General features: G+C 38.6%; 1 protein-coding gene across 5 annotated transcripts in view; it reads right to left on the bottom strand.

Annotated features, from left to right (window-relative positions):
- The window catches only part of wdfy3 (WD repeat and FYVE domain containing 3), a 112,664-nt gene that overhangs the window by 51,498 nt on the left and 37,422 nt on the right, over positions 1-23,744 (bottom strand). For 4 of the 5 annotated variants that reach the window (XM_023344144.1, XM_023344141.1, XM_023344143.1 and 1 more), the window contains exons 9-20: positions 22,923-23,402; positions 22,294-22,404; positions 19,760-19,953; positions 17,066-17,337; positions 16,141-16,338; positions 15,134-15,217; positions 13,402-13,591; positions 13,114-13,328; positions 10,852-10,964; positions 8,974-9,211; positions 4,202-4,302; positions 1,381-1,599 (exon numbers count right to left, since the gene is read on the bottom strand). In XM_023344144.1, the coding sequence (XP_023199912.1) occupies positions 1,381-1,599; positions 4,202-4,302; positions 8,974-9,211; positions 10,852-10,964; positions 13,114-13,328; positions 13,402-13,591; positions 15,134-15,217; positions 16,141-16,338; positions 17,066-17,337; positions 19,760-19,953; positions 22,294-22,404; positions 22,923-23,402 (2,415 nt within the window). The remainder of the gene's footprint in view (positions 1-1,380; positions 1,600-4,201; positions 4,303-8,973; positions 9,212-10,851; positions 10,965-13,113; positions 13,329-13,401; positions 13,592-15,133; positions 15,218-16,140; positions 16,339-17,065; positions 17,338-19,759; positions 19,954-22,293; positions 22,405-22,922; positions 23,403-23,744) is intronic. The other variant, XM_023344145.1, reaches the window with a different exon arrangement.

The raw sequence follows: 23,744 nt of genomic DNA, 5'->3' as shown, positions 1-23,744 counted from the left end.
TAAAGTTCCAAACTAATCCCATGTGTAACAGTTACTGAGTTAAATCAGTTATATACAGCCCATAGCAGCAAGTAGTTCTAAAGGCCAGTTCAGTCCTGATCTGTTTCAACTGAGCGTTCCACTATAGTTAGAACTACAGTGATGCGTATTTGTAGTCCTAATCAGCAGCCAATAGCCTCTTGAGTTCCGTTGCTATGGGAAATAAGTTTCTCACCAAGGTGTGAACTGTTAGTGAAAGAGCCTGAGACAGCCTAGAAAATCCTGTCGCATGACTTTGCTCTGAAGCACCGTGACAGAAAACCGTACGATCTAGATAAATTTCGAAAACATTTTACCGGAGCAGACAGGCGTATCAATGTCAGGACCGATTTTGATACCAATCGTGCGATATTTGTGGGCGTGATGGCGATTTCAAAATTATTTTGGGCTCAAAAAATCTCTCCATTTCTCACTCTAGCCGAGATCTAAAGGCCCTGGCTCTCACTCTAATTTTTGGAAAAATGAGAAACTTTGGGTCGCTTAGAGACAAATTGTGGACAAACCGTAACTGGTATCGACGAGCCGTCTTCACTTTCGAAGAGATCACAGACGTATCTACAAAATGAAATTTGAATGGCATTTCTAGGTGAATTTGTGACGACACAGAAAATCCTCAAAAATAGGGTATTTCTAGGATTTTTCCCATTGACTTATAATGGGGTTTTTTTCGTAGTTTTTTGCGAATTATGTCGCCACGTTAAGCCCAAATCCCACCAAAAGTAATAGCTCCAATGGCGTGAATTTTCTGCACGTTTTGATACCTCATTTGTAGGTGTGCACCCAGCGGTATGAGCCGCATTAACGGTTACGGATGAAAAATAAAGAATTGGGAGAATAGCAATAGGTTCCTGCCATTGCTTTGCATGGCAGGCCCCAATAAATTGTGCGAATGGAAAATATTGAACTAATTTTAATTGATCATGTGATTAATTGATTTATTGCATATTGCAACAGGCCAATCATTTACAGGGACAAGGTCAATTAAAACATAACATTTTATGCTCCTCTGCTTCCTCCCAGTGGTAACATGTAACAACCAATCAGAGTCAAGAGGTGGGTCTTAGCGTTGTCAATCATGCTTGTTTATATGCCACCTATTGCTTTCTGCTATGCTACAGCTTCCAGCCTGTTGTGAATGCTAAGGCTAGTTAGCATAGATACCAATGACAGCAGATAAACTGTTTTTCTTTAACAATAAGTTGAGGTGAGTACATGAGGTTGATTGAGAGTCCTGGTTCTGATTGGTTGTTTTTAACCGGAGCATTTCAAACATCCATCCATAACATCCGTTTGTGTTTGGGTGATATGTAAGACACAATGCAGGGTTCCTGCTGCTCTCACAGTATGTCTGCAGCAGCTCTTCCTTGGTGGAGACGGTGAGCGAGCGGTCCTTGGCGGACAGAACCACGGCCAGGCAGACGAAGTGCTGCTCCGAGGAGGTGGCCCGCCGCACCACCGTCAGCAGCCGTACCTGGTGGGCCTGGGGGACCGCGCTGAACCGCTCCACGCAAAACCAGGTGGAGTAGCTGAGGCCGGACGGCGGGGGAAACAGGCGCTCACCTGGAGGAGGAGGAAAGAACCGCGTGAGGAAAAATAAACAAAAACGACTATGTTGTCATGGTAACAGGCACAGCTATGAACTTCTTCCAGATTTCTTTTTAAATAAGCGCAGTGGCGGTTGTAAAGTTTGGTAAAACTGAGCTCTTCTTTTATGCCTACAGAGTATGAGGTGGGCGTTTATGATATCGTTTGTCGTTTATCGTTTATCGTGATACATTTCTTAGTATAAGAATTCCAATTCATTGTTATTACTATAAATTCTAATTAATGATTTTTTTTTAAAAACTGCCCTTATTTACTATTTTCTCACATTTGTTCAATGAAAGTATCGGTAAATATGGATTCATTAGAAAATATTTAGTATTAAATGTCACAATCTCACAATTTTATTTAATTCACCAAACAATCCAACTGTGTCTAAGTCACAAAAATCATTTGAACTTTTCAGCAAGAACTAAGCAAAATAAACATTGATTAAACATTTAGTCAATATTACCCCAAATTATTATTAATAATTTTTATCTACTTGTAGTACAATATTTTATCTTCACATACGTATTGATGCCACAAATAACATTTTGAAGCTACGTTTGCTTGCTTGAAAAAAGTGTATTTATTTTATGCATATACATTTTGGAAGTTGGTAAAACGTGGATGTTAAGAGGAGCAGGATTTATTTCTGAATCCATTTCTAGATGACATCATTCACAGGTCTGGGAAGGGGTCGGTCACTGACAGAGAAGAGATGGATTTGGGGAAGCTAAAAGTAGGGAATAAAAAAGAGAGAGAGACTGGACATCGGGATAAGAAATGAAAAAGACATGAAGAGAGAAGAATTTGAGCGACAGAGAAACACGAGGGAGGAAAAGAGCAAAGTCTATAAATAGAGCAGGACGCTGGGTGGAAAGATGAAACTAGTGGAGAGGGAAAACGTAATGTAAGAGAGGACGAAGAGTCTCTGTGTTTCATAAATATTAAAGAAGGACATCTAATAGAAATCCATCCATAACGTCACAGATTATATCCATCAAAATGAGCACCAACTATTCCTTTTCTGTTTTATATGGTATATTACTCACCTCAAAGATTTATTATTAAGAGAAACTGCACTGACAACTAATTAAATCTGCTGCCTCAAGGCACAATTTTTAAACACGAGGAATTAACATTATTTTACATTAAAACAAAAAAAAAACTTAAAAACCTGAAAACCCACATTTCCTTTTTTGCAACTTGCTCACGCATCAATGCAAGAAAGAAGAATCTGCTGCTTAGTGGAAAAGATGGACCCAGAAAATGCTGAGTCACTGGTAGCTACAGTATTTGATGTCACTGATCTATGGAAGCCCAAAGAATGCAATGGTGGAAAATAAATCCTGGTTTCACAAAAATCTAGTCTTTAAAAACTAAAAATTCAATTAATTGATTAAATCAAAAAATCATTTTATTGCCTAGCACTCTGTCACATATTCATTGGTTTGTCTGCAACTCCAGTCCTGCTACTTTGGATCCATCTCTGCTCCAACACACCTGAATCAGGAAACTGGACAATATCAAACCTATCAAGATATAAGCGTTTTATATCAGCTGATATTGAAGATTATTGATTTGTTTTTTTATAAAAAATATCTGAAATACTGCTGAACTGGTATCATGACCTTTCCTCTTATCCACATTTTTCACTTCACGTCGTTATTTCTTATTTTTAAGCAGTTATGAAGCAAAGTGGTGAAACCTGAAACTGTTGCTGCGCCAGTTACTCAGCAGATCGTTGCTAGGCAACTGAAGTATGAGGGTGTGGGCGGGGAGGGGGGACTTCAAACTACTTGCTATCCAGCAGGTTGTTGCTAGGTAACCAAAGAGTGAGTGAGTCAGTTGATTTCACCTACCTAACTTAGCTCGCTGAGAGGATGAGCAGTCAGTGCCTTTCCTCTGCCTACATCTCCCAGAATGCTGTGCATTTCTGAATCGGAGTTCGTTGAATATTCTATACATTGAATATTTTATCAGATATATTGCAAATAACCCCAAATTGAGTTCTTTATTTGTGTCCCTCTCTAACATGTATCACCCTTACTTTGCTTTATCTGTTGTGTCTACGATTAACTTCCTGTTTGGGCGTGCCATGGTGGCGTAGGGGACAGTGCGACCCATGTTTGGAGGCCTTGAGTCCTCGACGTGGCCGTCGCGGGTTCGACTCCCGGACCCGACGATATTTCCCGCATGTCTTCCCCCCTCTCTTTCCCGCTTTCCTGTCAGACTACTTTTATATAAGGGACACTAGAGCCCACAAAAGACCCCTTGGAGGGGTAAAAAAAAAAAGAAAACTTCCTGTTTTAGGTTTGATGCCTTTATTTTGATAGGACAACTTTCGCTTTATGTATTATTTGAATGGCAGCTTAATGACAACAACAAACCGAAGACAAGTTCTAACAGAGTTGATCAAATGAATCTTGTTTTTATTATCTATTGATATTGATCATGAGTCTATCGTGATATGTTCTGTTATTGATTTACTGTCCAGCCCCAGACGACTGAATTTCATTCTCAGCATTGTCAGCAATTTTTACAAAGACGAGCGAGTATGAAGCGGCCATCTTACCCGTCCCCATGCCGCTGAGAACGGCTCCATCGTTGACCCCGGACGCGGTGGCGTTGCTGGTGGGGGCGTTGTGGGGCGCCAGGCTGGGCAGAAACAGACACCTGCAGAGGAAAGATTGATGAGCCGTCTGTCTCAGGATGCAGCTGTAGCACATGCTAAACACACGCTATCAGCTTAAACACGGAGGAGCTGCAGAGGAGATTTACAGCGTGCTTACAGATGCTGCTGCAAGAAAAACTGCGTAAAACTTAAAAACAAGAGGATAATTTATGTGCTTTCCAACAGAAAAGCTTTGAAGTATCATATAGAAACTCAAACAACCAAAAAGTATTTACTCTGACGAATGTGCTTACTGTGGAGGTGAAGGTTCATAGGGTTTCCCCACAGTGAAATTCAAGCACTTCTTAAGGATTTTCAAGGTAAGTTTTCAAACTTTGGAGATAGAGACAATACAAATAAACTCAATATTATAACCTAATTTACTACAGTTTTTATTACAGAAGGGATGAGGGAAGCAAAATTGTAACATTTTATGTTTTGAAACATCTCTCACTTTATTCACCTGACTGGTCCAAGAAAATAAAAATTTAACATAAAAATCTGAAAGAAAAAAAAGAGTGTTTAAAGCAGCAGTGTGTAACTTTCATAAAAATATATTTTTTTTTTTACTTATTTATTAAAGTATTTTTCTTTTTTCCCCACTGTGTGAAGAAATGCATCATCTGTCTCTGTCAAGACAAATGATCAGTGGGGAAAAAAATGTAAAGAAATTTTGTTTTTCTGCTTTTTCCCAGTGCTAACTAGAAACAACTAACCAGAGTGAGGAGGCGGGTCTTAGCGCTGTCAATCGTGTTCTTATATGCGCTACCAATTGCTCCCTGCTATGCTACACCTTCTTCCCAATAGCATAGTAAATTGTGGATGTAACATTTTCTCCAGAACTGAACACACTTCATGTGGGATTTATATTTTTCTTAAATGGGTTTGAAGCAACTTAATTTAATTTAACCAGGAACAAAACAAGCAGCCATGATGGCAGCTACTGACAGTAAAACATCTCAGTTACATTTGTTTTCTGCATAACTACAGAAAAAAAACACAACGTGACAACAGACCACATGTGTGCAAAAAGGAGGAATAAATCAAAGTTGGAACTTTAAACATTTAAACATCAAATGTTTAAATGTTTGGCTCTCCTCAGTGAGGAGAAGAGTCAAACATCTGGGAAGCATTTTATGCAAATTGGAAAAATAAATCAGAACAGACATGAAAACGAAAAAAATAAGCCATAGTGTCTCGTTTCAAGAAAACTTGTCAATTCAGCATTACTAAATAAAAAGGAAGGAAGGAAGGAAGGTAGCAAGGTAGGAAGTAAGAAAGCTCCGTCTTTTTCCCTCTCTGTTCTATTTATTAAATTGTTTTTCTGGTTTTTAGAATGATCCAGAACTCCCAGTTTAGATTTTGTACTGGTACCATTGTATCTCTAATGAGACCCTCTCTGAGCCCATTACTGTCTCTCTCTTTCACTTGTTTTTCCTCCTGGATAGGAGGGTCAAAGGTCGCGGCTGGCTACCTGACCACATCCACACCGCTGCCAATTTTTAGTTTTAACAATTCCTTGTTATGACTTTTTTTCAGGACCTTTTCCAAGGTCGTGTGTAGCGCCTGCTCGCATGTCAAGCTAACGAGCGTTCCAGCAGACTTCCTCACCGACATTATGCAAAAAATAAAAAAGAAGACATAAATAAATAAAAATCTTCAAAAAGAAAAGTCTTCCTCCCTCCACAGCGATACCATCTTCCTCGCCTGGCTGGATGAGTGTGTATTCTTGTGTGTGTGTGTGTGTGTGTGTGTGTGTGTGTGATTCCTAACAGCGGCAGCAGCATCAATATTTCATGTTGACAGATGGAAGGGGGAGGAGGGGCTGTGAGTGGGTTTCCTCCTGAGTTTTCGCTGAAAGTGGGCCACCGCCTCGCCGCCGCCTCACCGCTGCGTTTTCAGAAGAAACTCCATGTTCTATTTCCATTTTGTTTCCGCGAGTAAAAAAGGAAAGACAGTGAGGAAAGGCGAATTGCGGCGGTGTGCGATCGCTGCAGGGTTTCCGGAAATCTAAGCTGCAGTTTGATCTGGATTATCTGCAGGAGCGCTGACACCAAATAAAAAAAAGAAGAAGAAAAAGCTAATTAACGGTGTGAACATGACACGGCCTTTTCATCAAGTCTGTTTCATGTTGTTCAGCCAAACTTTACAAACGGTTCCAGGAATGTAAAGTGATTTTTATATGAACGAGTTTTAATCTGCTGCAGCTTGTGTTGGCTTCACCAACTGCATTTTGTTTGTCAGTCCAATCAGTGCTGCAACCTGAAATTACCCATTTCTACTGAAATTAGGGCATTTTATTTTTGTTTATGAAGTGGCTGGACATTCTCATAAAACAATTAAATTTTTATAAGTTATAGTTTATTTTTAATAATGGGACAATATGTATTTGTCAACACTGACAGGTAAATACATGATATTATAGTCAGGTGGATAATTTTCATCTCTAGTCCCAATGGCAGGTTGATGTTAAATCATAATAATTTTACATAATATGAGTAGAAATTTATTGAAACGTTTAAAGAATTAGTGGAAATGTACTGAAATTATGGTTAATACTTACTGTAAATTGGCTGAATAAAGTAAAAAAGCAGATCTCTATAAAGTCAAAAAATATCTTTTTAAAATGCCCTAATTTAAGCAAAAAAGTACTGAATTTTACATAATTTAAACATGTAACTAAATTAGTACATTTAAAAAATTAGTAGAAATTACAGCTAAAATGTAATTGATTAAAAAACTGATCTATATAAAATAAAAAAATAGTTTTTTAGCCCTAAATTCAGTAAAACTTTACAGAAATGTACCTAATTTCAGTAAACACAATGAAATTAGCATAATAAAAATGTTTTTAAAAATATACTGAAATTAGGGCTAAAAGTAACACAAATAGATTGAACACAGTAAAAAAGCTTTCGCGAACACTTACAAAAAGTAAGTGTTTTTTAAATGCCCTAATTTGAGTAACAATTTACTGAAGTTTACCCAATTTCAGTAGAAATGTATTGACTTTTGCCTAATTTCAATAAAAAAAATATTGAAATTAACTAATCTTTTAAATCAAAAGTTAAATAAAAGGCTAATTGATTTTAAAAAGTAAGTTGACTGATTTAAATTGTAAATTGATTCAGTAAAATAAAACAATCTGACTTATATGAAATCAAAAAATGGTTCTCAAATCTCTGCCACCCCTTTATGGATTCAATATTGTGTGTGGATTTGTCAGCTATGTCTGCACAAATGTGGAAGCAAATTGCCAAGGTCATTTTCCAAAGAACATGTTTTCCGCTAACAATCACCGCGGGGAGTTTGTGGGGGTATGAAGGTGCGTTCTGTCAGCAGCGCGGAGCAGCAAAAGGTAGCCGGCACGACATAAAAGGCGGAAAATAAGCCTATTTGTATGCGGAGCGCCACAACTGCAGGCGGATAGCAGCCTCCTGCTGAGACATCTGCAGGTGCTGCGAAGAGGAAGGGAAAAAACACCGACATGTTTCACCAGGGGGAGAAAAAACGCGGCGCCCCGAGGCGCGTGTCACCGGTGAGGAAAACTGATCCATAAAGAGATTCACAACAAGAACGGACAACATCTGGTGCACCTTAAAAAAAAAAAACACACACATCCTGGGTTCTGAGGAGAACCGCAGATATTTCCAAATAAAATCTGATTAACAGAGAATGAAACCTACTTTGGTGATACGTTAAAATTACTTTGGGAAATTTAGTTTGAGTTGTTTATATTGCATAGAAAGCACTGATATAGAAGAAGCAAAGCCAAAATAAATCTACTTTCTGTTTTATTTCTTTAAAATTTATCCTGAAACTGGAGAAAATACAGTCATACAACGTTTTAGTTTTATTCAAAGACAATTTTGTTTACAGAGACTACATAATTGTTTATTTATATTCATTAGAATTTAAAGTGCATTATTAAACCATTACCATTATATCATATGAAAATGGTCTCAAAACAACAATAATACAGTTTATCGTGATGACTTCTGGGAAAATTTATCGTCTAGTATATAAGTATTATTGTGACAGGTCTAGTTATAGACAATATTGGTATTTATTCTACAAAGTCATGAGGCAAAAAAAACATTTTAGCAATAACTCATAATTATTTTCACATTTTGTCACTTAATAAATTTGAACCAGCTGAAGCTAAAATGAAAAATATCACTTGCGTAGTTTTGTCTAAGATATATTTAGGCAGAGCTGTTTTTAACATAAATGCATATATATATATATATATATATATATATATATATATATATATATATATATATATATATATATATATATATATATATATATATACATACACACATATACTGTATATTCAGTTCAGTTTTGGCTTAATTACTACTCTGATAACGATTATTTCAATAATCTCTTAATCATGATTAATGGATTCAGCTCTATTTCTGAGGACTTTTTTCTACTCGCCACTCTTTCAAAAGGCCAGATTTTTAAAGTTAAGCACCGATTTGTGTTGGTCTAAAACATAAAATATTAAAACTTGTGAAAACTTCAAGTTTAGAAAAAATAAGGCGAAGATAACATTAAAGTTTTGCTGTTTTCTGCAGCTCCAAAAACCTGCAAAAAACCTGATATATTACTATTATTACTTCATTAAGAAAGAAGAGAACCAGGTAAAAATCCTGCAGACTAACCCAAATCCCTCCAGCGACGTGTCAAACTCCACGAACGCCGGCGTGACGGCCGACCCGTGCAGGCGGATGTCGTGGGGCGTCGTCATGGAGACCAGGCACTTGACTCGGGTGAGGGGCACGGTGCTGTCCTCGGCGGAGCGCACCAGGCTGCGGCTGATGCGGTACTGGCCGTTGTCCTCAGCCGGCGTGGTGAAGACGCTGTCGGGGCCGAAGCCCTCCATGGACATGGTCATGCTGTCTGGAACGGCACAAAGTAAATGTCCAATTCAGGTGAAACAACCAGCAGAGCCGAGGTGACGATCCAACAACACGGTTAGGAGATTATCGGGATTACACTTCAACATCGCCTAACAATGGAACAGTAGCTCTGAAACATGTTAATGTCTGGGCGATCTTTCTGACATTGAAAACAGTTAACACTAGCATCATGTGCCATTTCATTGCAGAATCAAAAAATGCTATATATCAAATATGCCTTAAAAGATATTTTGAAATTGAAATTGGGCCTCTGTCTCTTTAAAAACTGTCAGTTACAAAGTGTGACATCATATTATAGCTATGAGTTGAAAATTATTGGAGGAAAAGTTGTTAATGGAGAAGTCAGTCATGACGTATAAGCACATGTTGCTCATTCATAAACTTTAATCAAGAGGCTGAGTGAAGAAATACAGCTGAAAGCAGTGGAGATTTCAGGGTATAAAACATTCCGAAAACACTGAACTCTGCTTATTTTTCAAAACCCAACAACAGACGACAGATTCTAACGCCAGGTGTGAATATAACTACTTAAAAGCTGTCCACCTGTGACTAAATCAGGCAGGACGCATGTTAATGTCAGCTCTGAATGGCTCCACAGGGAGCTGTAAACTAGCAGCCCTAAATCATCCGTGGATGTTTACTGTCCCAAAGGGGCCAGAACAGGCTCCTGCACAAAGGTTTAATATTTCACCTTATACTGGCAACAAAATCCATTATTTATTAAGCATCAGCAGTTGTGACAAGGACAGAATAAAACTAGAGAAGACTTATAGGAGCTAATAAACCAGACAACAAGGCGTGCTCAACCAGAGGCTGTTTGCATGCAGCAGTAATTAGTAGGGACTTAATATCCATTATCAGCTGGGAGGAGACACAATAAGCAATTAGGACCTGCTGAGGAGCCCAGAAAATTACAAACACTACCAGCTGTTGGCAGGAAACAACCCGAAGCCGTCGCATCAGAGTCATGCAGCTCTTTATTTAAACGGAGAGATTATTCACCGGCTTAATGAGCAGCGCAAGAAGGATTTCTACCAGGCTGGCCGCAAAAAAACATAAAATATTTAATATACTCATTTAATTTGAATGTGGCAAGACACAAAAATGCAAAATTAAAATTATTACTCGACCAAATTCTAAATAGTGTCAATATTGGAACTAATTTCAGGTTTTCTTTCAGTGTATTTTCAGCCTGGCGGGCCATCAGGCTTTACTTCAAATTTCCTGTCAATTTTAAGCATTTACGATTATTTATTTGAAGGGGTGTGCATAACACTGACATAACAACCTGTCATGAAGTGTCATTCGGTAAATAATGACACTTTTAATGCAGCTACACATTAAAAGTGGCATTATTTACAACTTTTAATGCAAAGTTGCATTAATAGTGTGCGTTTTAATGCAAAATTTGTTGACACTTTAAATGTAAAGTTGCATTAAGTGTCATTAATTACAACTTTTAATGCAAAGTAATTTGATAGTCAACTATAAGCTCGGAAAATAAGCATTTTTCAAAACGCATTCAGTGTGTGACTCTAAAGTTTGCATAACCTTCTGGTCTATTGCAGTTTGCGGAATTAATGTGATTATTAATATCAGAGAAGAAGAAAAAAAAAGTACTTCTCATGTCTGCGTCGTAGCCGAGGGAGCTGGGCTTGTGGACCCGGTACTGCTTCAGGAGCTTCTTGTCCCAGGCGCCGCAGTTCAGAGGGTTTCCCAGACGTAAAAATTCCCTGCGGGAGAAATTTACCAGAACGTCAGAACAAACAACAACCAGAAAACAACGAGAAATACAAGAACTCTGCTAATTCTTTCTATTTTTGACATGTTTTTTTATTGTTACTGCATTTCTTCTTTTAAGTAACCTCTATTATATATATATATATATTAGATACAATACAGAGGTCTGTATATAAAATGTATTACACCTGGTCAAGAACTGCCGTTGAGTTTTTAAAAATATATATATATAAAAGACAAACTAACTTATATTCTTTCAGCAAATTATCTTTTTAGAGTTGATCAAAGCCAGGTGTTACCTATTATCATAAAGAATGCAGCAATCCCCTTTTTTCACATCCAATACAGAAATCTAAGCCTTAGTAATGGCTGAAACCCAGAAAAACTGAGCAGGATAGACTTCAACGTCAACACAATCAATAAATGGACTGAATTACAAATATATTTGATAATTCTGCACCAGTAAAGCAAACACAACACTCTTAACATCTAAGCAAGTCAATGGCACCCAGGTTTTGTGGTTTTAATTACTATAACAAGCAGGTCCTATTTATTACAATTAAGCCCTGAAGCAATAGAGTCAAATCAGAAGATAATCTTCCAACTACTACAGCAACATCTTTGTGTAACGGCAGTTTAAGACAAAACTGACACTTGACACTTGGATGCCTGCTGACATCCACTCGACTGTCACAGCGTCGAGTTCGTGACACAAACGAACTCGACCAGAAGATATCAGACAGGGAGACAGACTGGCAACAGAAACAAGTTAAAGAAAGAAAAACAGAGACAGTGAGAGAAAAGAGGGTAGCAGATATGTTTATTCCCACTCAGCATAATTAAAGCTGGAGAGACCGAGCAGAACGGCCATATTTACATATAAAAACAACCGACCTCGTGCTCATGAAATAACTTCCCATCATCCCTGAGCCATGACCGCCCATTTTATTTAACCAGTCAAGCAGGAAATGAGAGTCATATCTAACCCTCATCATCATCAAATCTGGCAGCGCAGACATAACCTGTCATGCCTTCTGATTCCAGCAGACATCTTCTTACAATATTTTCATAAAAATACAGCAATGAATTTATTCATGAAGAATAGTAAATTCAATTAGATCCAATATTGCATTTCTTTATCTCTGTGAAAAAAGTCAGAACAAAACTTCAGTTATTAGAGCTAGAAACAAGTGATCAGGCCTGAAATCTGGGTGTTGTGAAGGACCTGAACCTTCAGAGCCACATAAAGACAGTTACAAAGTTCCTGAAGAACATTTCCAGGATTAGAGGACTAATGTCTCAGCAAGATCTAGAGAATCTCATGTGTTTAGTCCTTAGTCGCATTGATTACTGCAACAGTGTCTTCAAAGGTCTGACTAAAAACTCAATCACATCCAGAACGCTGCTGCTGGTGTTCTGACTAAAACCAGGAAGATAGAGCACATCACCCAGTTCTAACGTCCTTCCACTGGCTCCCTGTAGCTCACAGAATAGACGTTAAAATAATGTTGTTAGTTTATAAATCACTTCACGGCTTAAATATCTGCTGTTGTCATAGCAACCTTCCAGACCTCTCAGGTCTACTGGTTCTGGTTCTGCTCTGCCTCCCCAGAACCAGAACCAAACGTGGAGAAGCAGCATTTAGCTTCACAAATCTGGAACAAACTTATAGACTTCCAGAGTTTCTTTTTAAACATTATCAATGGAACATTGATTAAAGGGGCAGTATTACATATTTTACAGCCACATAGAGACATTTGATAGCACAGTTACTACGTTACTGTTAGTTGTCCTTCAACAGTGTTTTTACCAGAGTCACACTGAGAAGCAGCTCCTATAATGAGCTCAGCTGCTGCACAGTTCTACCAGGTGTTTGCTAATTGCTGCTTGCTAGTCTGAAGGAGGGGAGGAGGTTCATCTTTGAAGGCAGATACTGTCCCTTTAATATATTTGATGTGTATTTGCTAAATTATTTTTCTGATGTAATTTTAAATGTAAGGTTCATTGCTTGTTTTATAAGTGGTGACTTTATGACGTTTTTACAACGTAAAGTACTCGTTCCTGAAATGTGCTGTGCATACAACCTTGACTCCATAAATCAGGATTCAGAATGTTTCATTCAGTTGTTGTCAGTGGCGGTACCTGAGTGCGACGGGCTGCAGCGCCTGTGAGGCCAGCCTCTCAAACATCCGCTGCAGCGGCGGGTGCAGCGGGTGGTCTTCATCGCCGAGCGCCTGGCTGCAGCGCTGCAGCAGCCGCTGGTGGAGGCAGGCCTCACACAACACCTGCTGGTTCCGCTCGCTGTTCACCAGGAGCTGCAGGATGTTGGCAACGGCGAGCTGGAGGTCCAGGGCATGCTGGAGGAGAAGGTCGGGGTCAAACGTCGGGAGCAGAAGGAAACCTCCAGGTGCGTATGGTCAGTTTTCTCACCTCGGGTTGGCTCTCGGAGGAGACGGAGGGCAGCAGGTCCAACATGGCCAGAACGGCCCCAGGGTGGATGACCACCATGTCGGATGAGGATGGGAAGGAGGCAGGGTGGGACGGGTTCACCAGGTGGAGTTTGAGGTCCGTCAGGGCTTTGACCGGGGCGGAAGAACCCGACGTGCCGTAGTAACCGTGCCTGGAGGCCGAAACAAAACGAGATATTAAAAGCTTTAAAGGAAACTTCACCTCTAATTCCACATTTTTATTACTAATATCAAAATTGCCATTTAATTTTCTTCTTTTTTTCAATTTTTTTTATCTGCTATGAAACAGGATACTGGTTCTTTAATAAAAGCTTCATTTGAATTGATTCATTTATAATTTCTTTTTTGGAAAAGAAAGCAGGAAAAACAATTATGAAAATATAGAATGAAAAAAATATATTTTAGTCTGACTACTCTGTCAAACTCAATTCAACAAGAATGAAGCCAGAATAATTAGCAACATATCTATTGTGAACTTATTTTGAGTTCAAAATAGAGCAGGAGCCACATTAAATAGGCTGCAAGTGTTTTCTTTATATACAAATGTGATTCTGTTCATTCCCACTAAAACATTTCCACATTAGAAATAGAAACTTTCTATTTTTATTTCAATTTTAAGATACGACACACCACCACAAAGTAGTGTATAAATCCAAAGTGGAATTAGCATGAATAAAATGTTTTACAAATAAAAATCAGAATCCTTTGGAGTGTGTTTGTACACTCAGATGTCTCTTAAAAAGGTGTAACCAAACCCTTTAATTTGTAAAGTATAGTAAACTCGTAATTTAGGCTCAGTATCTATTCTCTAATCCCACCAAGGTATGGCTAACCACCTAAAATCCCAACAAAATAGAATAAAAATGGTGGTTGTAACAAAAGTTGCACCAATTCATCAAGGCATTGTAATTTATTTTTCTTTATCCATCCTCCATTTAGGCATCAAACTTTTAAAATAACAGTTACTCCAAGCACAATTTTAAAAAGCCTAAAATTCTGTTTGTAACGATGAAACTGTGTATAACATGAGTCAGCAGTTCTCACACCACCTCATCCAGAGTAACGGGGTGGAGAGGAGGAAATCTGCAGGGCTGTGACGTCAAACAGTTAGGAAAAAAAGAAAACAAAATTACAGAGCAGCAAATTCCTGCCTGAGGAGACGCAGCCAGAGTCAGCAGAGAGTGTGAGACAGGAAGTTTTTACCGTGTGTCAGTTATTATCTGCTACCACAATAAAAACACCCAACTTTACTATTTATTTTTTAAACAAAATGTCTATGTTTTGAATAAACAGAATTTTGGTAATTCTAACTTACCTAAAACAGTTAGAAGTTTTGTCAAAATGAAAAAGTGTCAGGGGCACACAAAATCTTTCAGAGGGGAGCAAATGGCCCACGAGCCGCACTTTGAACACCCCTGTCCTATATCTTGCTGAAAAGTTACTTCTAAGTTAGTTTTGTCTTATTTCAAGTCTATTAAGATATTTTAACTAGAAATTAAACCAAAATCACTTGGTAAGATTTTGTGTTTTTGCGGTGTATAATGTAATAGACATTTTGTTTCTTTTACTGTAGTTCTGTCCTACTACTGGAGAAAAAGGCTTAAACCCGGCAGCACAGCTGAAATTGCTCTTAGCATCAACAAACAGGAAATGAAGAGGAAGGGGTGAGGAAGAAGGCAGAAAGCTGTAGCTACCTCTTTCTGGCGAGTGCAGGCGTACCCCACGGTGAGGGCAGCGAGGTTTCATGAGTCAGGCATGGAGGCACCTGCTCTGCACGACTGCATGACAACAGGTGACACACACACACAGAGAGGAGCACGCATTCACACACACATTTATGTGCAGCCGTGCAGGCAGCCCAGACCGAGGATGATGAGCCAGTCAGCACCAATGTTAGAGGAAGAAAGGAGAAAGAGAGAAAAGAAGGAAAGAAGTTGTTAGTTGAGAAAAGCTCCAGTTTGGAGAATGTGGACTCAGATCTGAACACAGAGTTTCAGGTGAGTGTAGAAATGACAGAGAGGAAGATTAAAGGACAGAAAATTAGACTTCTTAAAAGCTTCAGCTCTGCTTTGGGTTTCTTGATAAGTTTGCCAACTTATTGCAGCAGCAAATGAGCTTCTGGTAGGTGAATAAACAGAAGAGCAGAACGACTGAGCAGAACAGAAAAACTGGACCGGCTTCACGCTGACGTGAACTTAAATCAGAAACTAAATATCCTTTTTACCTCTGCAAAGCCTGAACAGTTCAAATGATATATTTTTTGTTTTATAAACGACAATGTTTTGAAACCATTTAATGGCAAAACAATGCAAGAGCACAAAGATCAATAAACTTAAAATTTTAGTGAACATTTAGGACTGGAACTGGGAGACATTTTAATATTCAAAATAAATAAACAAAACAACAAAAATAACAAATATAGTGAATTAGAATGACTCTCAAAATAAAATTGTCGTTCAAAAAAGGAGCTGGTTAAGATCAAAGCACCAGACAGAAGAGTTTTATCATCCAGTTTTTGGTAGAGAGAAAAGAGAAAAACGACAAATCATGCAAATGGAAATTATTGAGCTTGTTTTAATTTTTTCATAAGATTAATTGATTCATTGCTTATTTGAAACCAATGATAGAAGGGATACTTTAGCTATGTTTGTGTTGGTATTGTATTATTTGAGTAGTTTATGGGTTTCCATAGTTCGCCCACCTGTCGAAAGAGTCGGTGGCCATCTTGTAGAGGTAAATGAAGAGCTTGCTGCAGTGCTTGAGCGTGGGACAGACGCTGTCTCCAGCGCAGCCTGCGGAGGACGCCTCGTCCTCCAGCAGCCTCTGGAAGGGCTGAGCGTTGGACGGGAACACTCCGGTTGGGCCCAGCTTCTTCGTTTCAGAGAAACAACCCAGCAACCTGCAGGAGGGAACAGGGAGAAGCTCACTATCAAGTCATAAGATTCACACTGCAAAAACACAAAATATTACCAAGTAATTTTGGTCTAGTTTCTAACGCAAATATCCTATAACACTTGAAGTAACTTTTCAGGAAGAAATATGAGATTGTTTTAAGTCAATAATGCCTTAATTGTTCGCTTAAAACAGACAATCCAGAATGCTGTTGCTGGCGTTCTGACTAAAACTAGGAAGATGGAGCACATAACCCCAGTTTTAAATCCTTCCACTGGCTCTCTGTAGCTCAGAGAACAGACTTTAAAATACTGTTGTTAGTTTATAAATTATTGAATGGCTTGGCATTCACAACACATTAAAGATCTGCTGTTGTATCAACAGAACCAAACATGAGAAGCAGCTTTTAGTTCTTATTTTCCACAAATCTGGAACAAACTTACAGAAGACTGCAAAACAGCCAAAACACTGAGAATGTAGACAAAAACCCCACCTGCTTAGAGTTGCTGTTGAAACATTAGAACTATTAGCTCTATGTAGATCTAGTACTTTTTCACCAATATTAAGGACTTATTAACTAAAACAAGCTCCTATATCTTGCAGAGAAGTTAGTTTTGTTTTATTTCAAGTGTACTTGTAACAAGACCTACACCTGGAACTAGACCACTTGATAAAATTTTGTGTTTTTGTCCTGTAAAAGTAAAAATATATTCCGGCTGTTTGTTGTTTGTTACCTCACGGCATCGGCCAACTTCTCGTACTGGATTTCGGTGCGGAAGAAGTGTGAGTTGGCCGGCTCGTAGCGCATGGCGGCAGTGAGCGTGCAGAACACGGTGTGCAGGAGCTCGAAGACCTGGTTCTGGTTGACCCGCTCCCAGCCGTGCCGCGGCGGCTGGCACAGCGAGCGCTCCATGGCCACCAGGAGGGAGGTGATGTACACGAAGCCGCCCACTTTGCGGAACACCGTGCGGGTGCGGTGACTCTCACGCAGCACGGCCAACAAAGCCTGAAGACGCAAAGCAAACAGCTGCTCATACTGAACTGCGTTCTGGTTCTGCTGACGGTTTCCTCCTGTTAAAGGAGAGTTTCTCCTCTCCATTGTCGCCACATGCATGCTCAGTATGAAGGATCGCTGCAAAGTTAACAGCAACTCAAGCAAACCAAACAGTTTATTGCCTAAAATGCCATACATAGCATTCCTTTAGTAAATCTGAACCAGGTGAAGCTAAATCTATGCCACTTGAAGCGTTTGGTTTTCATCTTAAATGCAAAATGTATGCATTTTTGTTTTGAATATGTTTTTTTTAGAAAACTGTGGGGGGCTTTTTGGAGTATGTACACTCCAGAACCACTCCAACGATTAATGAAACATTAAATTATTTGACAATTATTTAAATAACCGATTAGTCATGATTTCACCGATTACCGGTAATCATTTCAGTCAAAGAGTTTATACAGTCAGGAATTGTGCAAAAATCAAATGTGAAACTCGTTCTGTTTACTGTCACCTATGGCAACCATGAATTGAATGTCTGACTAAAGCTACAGAGAGAGAGGAATAGCAATCACCAGTAACAAAGAAGAAGTAAAACCAGCCAGCTGTTTCCTGCTGCATTAACAAAGTCCTGCTAGTGTCAGCACAAAGTTTTATTAAACCAATCACAGGATGTTGAAGACGTCTTCCTCTAACTTCACACTGGGAAATCACCACCAGGCTGCAGCTGTGCATTAAAAGTCTGAGTGTGGGGCATTAATTTCACATGCAATGTGGAAGATTAATGCAACAAACCCCTGATAGATTCTTCTCCCCTGTAAAACATGAAATGAGGGCTTTCACAGGGTTGAGCCGAAGATTTATACGAATTCTCTCAGTTACGGTGCACAAATAAAAGGCATATTTAAAGCTCCGTGCAGTTTCTTTTTATGGTGATAATTAAAATCCATGATTAGTGAAATTGAAGTAAAATGCTGACAAGTTAATCCAGGCGAAGCCCTGGGAAGGCATGAGATTTACTTCATCTGCAGTGGGAAGGAGTTTAAAAATGCAATTATGCCTGAGAAAATGAGTCGGCCTCTCATCCTGTCAGTGTGTGAAAGTGTGTGTACGGTTCCAGCTTTTATGTGCGCCTAACTCTCAGAGATCCTGCTTTAAAGCAATTACCGTGTACAGCGCTACAAATGCATATTGATTTTTAAGATCACTCCCTTTCGTGTCTGAACGTTCTTACCGGGATTTACTGACAAGCTTTTGGAGGTGCAGGTTTTATTTTTGGCTGGCTGTATAGTAATTAAATTAAAGAAACAGCATAAAAATCAAAGCTGGAATGAAGATAAACAGTTGAAACCAGACGCTGCTTTAGAATAAATTTTGGTTTAGTTTCTAGTGCAAATTTCTTAGTAAACATGAAATAAGACAAAACGAATTTGTAAGAAACTTTCCAGCAAGATATAAAAGTTTAATATTGGTGTAAAAGTTCCAGTTCCATTAGTAAATTATTTAACTTATGAAAAGATATTTTTCCCATATTTAAAGTCAAATAATGTGCCAACAGAACTAGTATTTTTCATCGCTATTAGGATTTAATTACTTAAAACAAGCTCCTATATCTTGCTGAAAAGTTACTTTGAAGTTACTTTTGTCTCATTTCAAGTCTAAGATATAGAACTAAAAACTAAACCAAAATTAGTTGGTAAGATTTTTGTGTTTTTGCAGTGTATGACTTGGGTCAAACATTTTTGATATTCCTTCACAAACTTCTCACAAACTTTTGCTTGAATTTTGGCCCATTTCTCCCAAAAGAATTGGTGTAATTGAGTCAGATTTGTATTTTGTCTTGTTTACAATAATCAGTTTAAGAATTACTAACATATTTTCTATGAGATTGAAATCAGGGCTTTGTGATGGACAGAGATGAGCAAAGTACCCCAAAATTATGCTCAAGTAAAAGTAGCTCTACTTCAACTTATTTTTAATCAAGTAAGAGTAAAAAAGTATTTGGTAAAAAGTGTACTCAAGTACTGAGTAACTGATCAAATTATCAATCATTTAATATTTAAAAATTACATCATTAGATTGAGCAAAATACAGATTTCAGGACCAAAATGACAATAATTTGCATAAGTAACAAACAAAGTCAGGCAAGAGAAAATGTCTCCAAATCAATTTCTGTCAATAAAAAACTTGAAACTTTAACAGAAACTCCAGGTGTGTGTCTGGTTCTGGTGAATGTTTTGGTTAAAACATGTTTTACTTAAGAAAGAGTAAAAATACTTCATAATAAAATTACTCAGGTAAGAGTAAAAAGTACGTCATAAAAATCCTCCTAAAAGTACATTTTTTCAAAAAGGTTACTGAAGTAAATGTAATTGAGTAAATGTAACTAGTTACTACCGAACTCTGGTGACAGTTGAGCGTTTGTGTTTATTACCCGCAGAATGTCGGTCTTCAGCTGCAGCTCGCTGGACGGTGCCGAGTGCATGAGGCCCAACAACGTTCCCATGTCGTCGTCGCCGCTGGGCGACAACACGAGCTGCTGGATGATTAGCAGGGCGTGTTCCCGACACTGGCGGTACTTCACGATGTTGTGGACGCAGCGAGCGCCGCCGAACTCTCTGAACAGAGCTGAGAACGAGGGGAAAATTCTTTTTGAAAATCTGAGTCCTTGCAAATAAAATGTATAATCCACCTGCTTTCTATAGTGTTAGCAGCTGTGATGTCATCACATGATCAAAACAAAGTTATTTTTGAGGCTCACTTATTACAATATTGGTGTTTCATATCAGTTGATATCGATAATTGTTCTCTAGCTTTTTGTTTTAAATATCTGAAATAATACCAAGGCGGTGGCATGACATTTCCTGTTTTATCCACAGTTTTCACTTCATAACGTTGTTATTAATTTTTAAGCAGTTATGAGGCAAAACCTGAAACTGTTGCTGCACAAATTACTCTAAAGACTGTTGCTAGGTAACCAAAGCACAAGAGTTAGTAAGTTGCTCAACATGTTGTTGCTAGGTAACCAAAGCACAAGAGTTAGTAAGTTGCTCAACATGTTGTTGCTAGGTAACCAAAGAGTGAGAGAATTAGTTGATGCCACCATCATAGCTTCGTTAGCTGTTAGAGGTTGAGCAGCTAAAGCTTTTTCCTCTGCCTACATTTCCCAGAATGCTCTGCGGTTCTGGATCGAGTTCAGTGAATATCTATATATTGAATATTCTATCAGACTTACTATGTATTGATATTGATGACGTATTTATTGCGATATACGTATATTGTTATTAATATTGTCCACACCTCCGCTCGTTATTAGCTTAACCAGAGCACGGCTAATATTTTTAGCTCAATTTGAATTTGTTTAAATTGAAATGTACACAGCTTTAAAAATCAGCATTGGTGGCTCAATGCTGCTGCTTCTGAATTAGTTTATGTTCAAACTAAATTTGTAAAAGAATATGTCAAATTAGCTAAAAAATGGTAACACTTCTAGTATGCCAACAATGCTTTACTTCAGTGATGTTTATTAAAATAAATAAGCAAGTCTATATCTATATATATTGCAAATTTTCAATCAATTTTTATGACAGTTTAATTTTAAATAATGTAAAATTATATACGGTTTAATTCATATATTTACAATAAACAAAGAGGTTAACGTCACCTCAAATTCAATGAGCATAAATCAGATTATTATGATTTTTTTAACCCAAACTCAACACCTCTTCTTTTTCTGACTATCCTACGGCGAGCTCCTTGATTTTTCTTTCGTCTATTCAAGTATCAAACACTTGTTTCAATTCTCCGTCACGTCAGAGTGGCAGCTAACCGCTCCAGGTGCGTAATGCAGTGTAATCAGAGTGAAGAGCTCTCCCACGTCATGAGTTCCTCTAACGACGACAAACAGTCACCATCCAGGTCACAGAGAGCAGAGCTGCAGGATGGTTATTCTGGTGACTCACCCAGTTGCTCCAGCAGACTGAGTCACAAACACACAAACACACACACACACACCCCTATGCAAACAGGAGGTGTGAGTGAAACCAGCTCTTCAGATTTAACAGATTGTAGAAAAATCTTTTCTGATCTCAGTTATCAGGGTTTGTTGGGAGGTTAAAGCTGAGACATTCGTGGTCTGATAGAAAATTAACGACAAGCTGAACAGAACTGTTCTGTGGTGGATGAGGGAAAATAAACAAATGGGAGATTATTTGCAGGGTTAATTAAACACAACAGTTAGAGAGTTTATCAGACTGAGCCAAAGATGCAAACACAAACAAACCATGATAACCTAGAATGTAATTATGAGAGAGCAGAGCTCCTGCTAATTACTCATGTTAATAGAAAGAGAGAAAAAAGAAAGAAAGAAAGAAAAAAGGAAAGAGAAATAAATGAAGTGAATGAAGAGTACGAAACAAACAAATGAACAAAGAAGGAAAGAAACGAACAATTGAAGAGAAATAAATTAATGAAAAGAAAGGAACAGAAAAAGAAATGAACAAATAATTAGAGAAATAAATGAATGAACAAAAAGAGAAATGAACAAAAGAAGAAAAAGAAAGAAAGAAATGAACAGAGAGAGAAAGGAACAAATGAACAAACAGAGAGAATGAAAAAAAACAAATGAGACAAAGAAAGAAAGAAATTAACAAAAGAGAGAAAAAAAGGAAAACTAACTAGAGAAAGGAATGGTTGATGGAAGGATGGACATGCTAATGGAAGAGTGGACGGACGGACGGACGCTGACCACCTACAGAGGAATCCCGGTTCTCCTGATCCGAGTCTGATTCTGTGAACTTTTCCCTGAATCTGTAGCCGACCTGCTTTGGGTCACACGTCCTGCTGGCCTGATTTAAACCCTCCAACCTGCAGCTTTGTTCTCTTTGTGTCTGACTGTTAGTGGAGATTTCACCCTCTCTCTGTGAAATCACCCTGCATGTGCAGCCTGCAGTGTGTGAGTGTGTTTACCTGCGTTGGTGCTGGTGGTGTTGGAGCCCTGCAGCAGCACCGTCAGAGTCTCCATCACCAGCCAGGCCAGCAGCTTCTGCTCCTCTGCTATCGGGTTGTTCTTACAGTCAGCTGAGTGCAGAAAGAAAGCAACAAGACAACAAAGACCATTAAATTATCTACACAGTCAAAGCATCATCTGGAAAGGTAATTATTCATGTTAACATTGATAATTCATTATTACTGTTTACGTCACAAAATACTATTAAAATTCACTCTTTGTTACGGGAGGCAGCTGCACTGCAAAAACACAAAATATTACCAAGTATTTTTGCTCTAGTTTCTACTGCAAATATATACAAAACTAACTTACAAGTAACTTTTCAGAAAGATATAGGAGCTTGTTTTAAGTCAAAAATTTCTTAATATTAATGCAAAAGGTAAAATATTTCTTTTATTACACTTTTTCCCATAAGTAGAATAATCTGCCAATGTAACTAACAGTTTTTCATCGATATTAAGAAGATATTGACTAAAACGTTACTTATTAGATAAATTTGTCTTATTTTAAGTGAAGTAAGATATTTGCACAAGAACTAGACCAAAATTCCTTGTTAAGGTTTTGTGTTTTTGCAGTGAATTTTTCTCACCTTGGTCGTTGTTTTGCGGCTGCTGTTGTGACGTCGGGTCTTTGAGCAAGGCGGCGTACTTGTGCAGCAGGTTGACCATGACTTCCAGCAGGCCGACCTCCCGCAGCACGTCGCTGAACACGGGGTCGTGCCTGGCCAGCTTCAGCAGCGTTCTGACGGCGGTGATGCTGCAGGAGAGCGACGTGCTGGACTTCAGCAGCATGCACACGCTGAACAGCTCCTTACACGGCACGTAGTTCAGACTGAACACCACAAACTCCAGCAACTCAAAGTACTTGGTCTGAACCTCAGGCAGCTTAGCCACGCGCTCGGCGAACTGCGACAACGTGTGCTGCGACTCCAGGATGAAGTAGTTGGCCGGCTCAGCGGCGTAGATGTTCCCGATGGCGTCCAGCAGCATGCAGGCCAGGCGGCTGGTTTTGGCCCTCAGGAAGGCGTTCTGCAGCACCGAAAAGGCCTGGATGTTCCGAACTGTGTGACCTGAAGGAGGGACAAGAACAACATATAAATAGAGATAAGAGCTGAAGAAAAATTTTTTTATCTGTTTGGGGTAAAAATATTAACTGGAAGCAACAACGAGCAAACGCTGAAATAAAGCACACGCCTCACTAAGAGAAACACATGAGTGATGATGGAGACTCTTTGAGATGTTACACAGAAAGACATGAAGGTTGAGAAGAGAGACTAAGAGAGAGAGAGTAAAAAAAAGAAGCAAGGAAAGAAAGAAAGGAAAAAAGAGAACAAACCAATCAGCAAAAAAACAAACTAACAAAACATAAGAAAAAAGCAAAGATTAAAAACAAACAAAGAACGAACAAAACA

The sequence above is a fragment of the Xiphophorus maculatus genome, chromosome 12, assembly GCF_002775205.1.
Source record: "Xiphophorus maculatus strain JP 163 A chromosome 12, X_maculatus-5.0-male, whole genome shotgun sequence".
In the NCBI taxonomy this organism is placed as follows: domain Eukaryota; kingdom Metazoa; phylum Chordata; class Actinopteri; order Cyprinodontiformes; family Poeciliidae; genus Xiphophorus; species Xiphophorus maculatus.
This window is presented reverse-complemented; position numbering and strand designations above follow the sequence as displayed.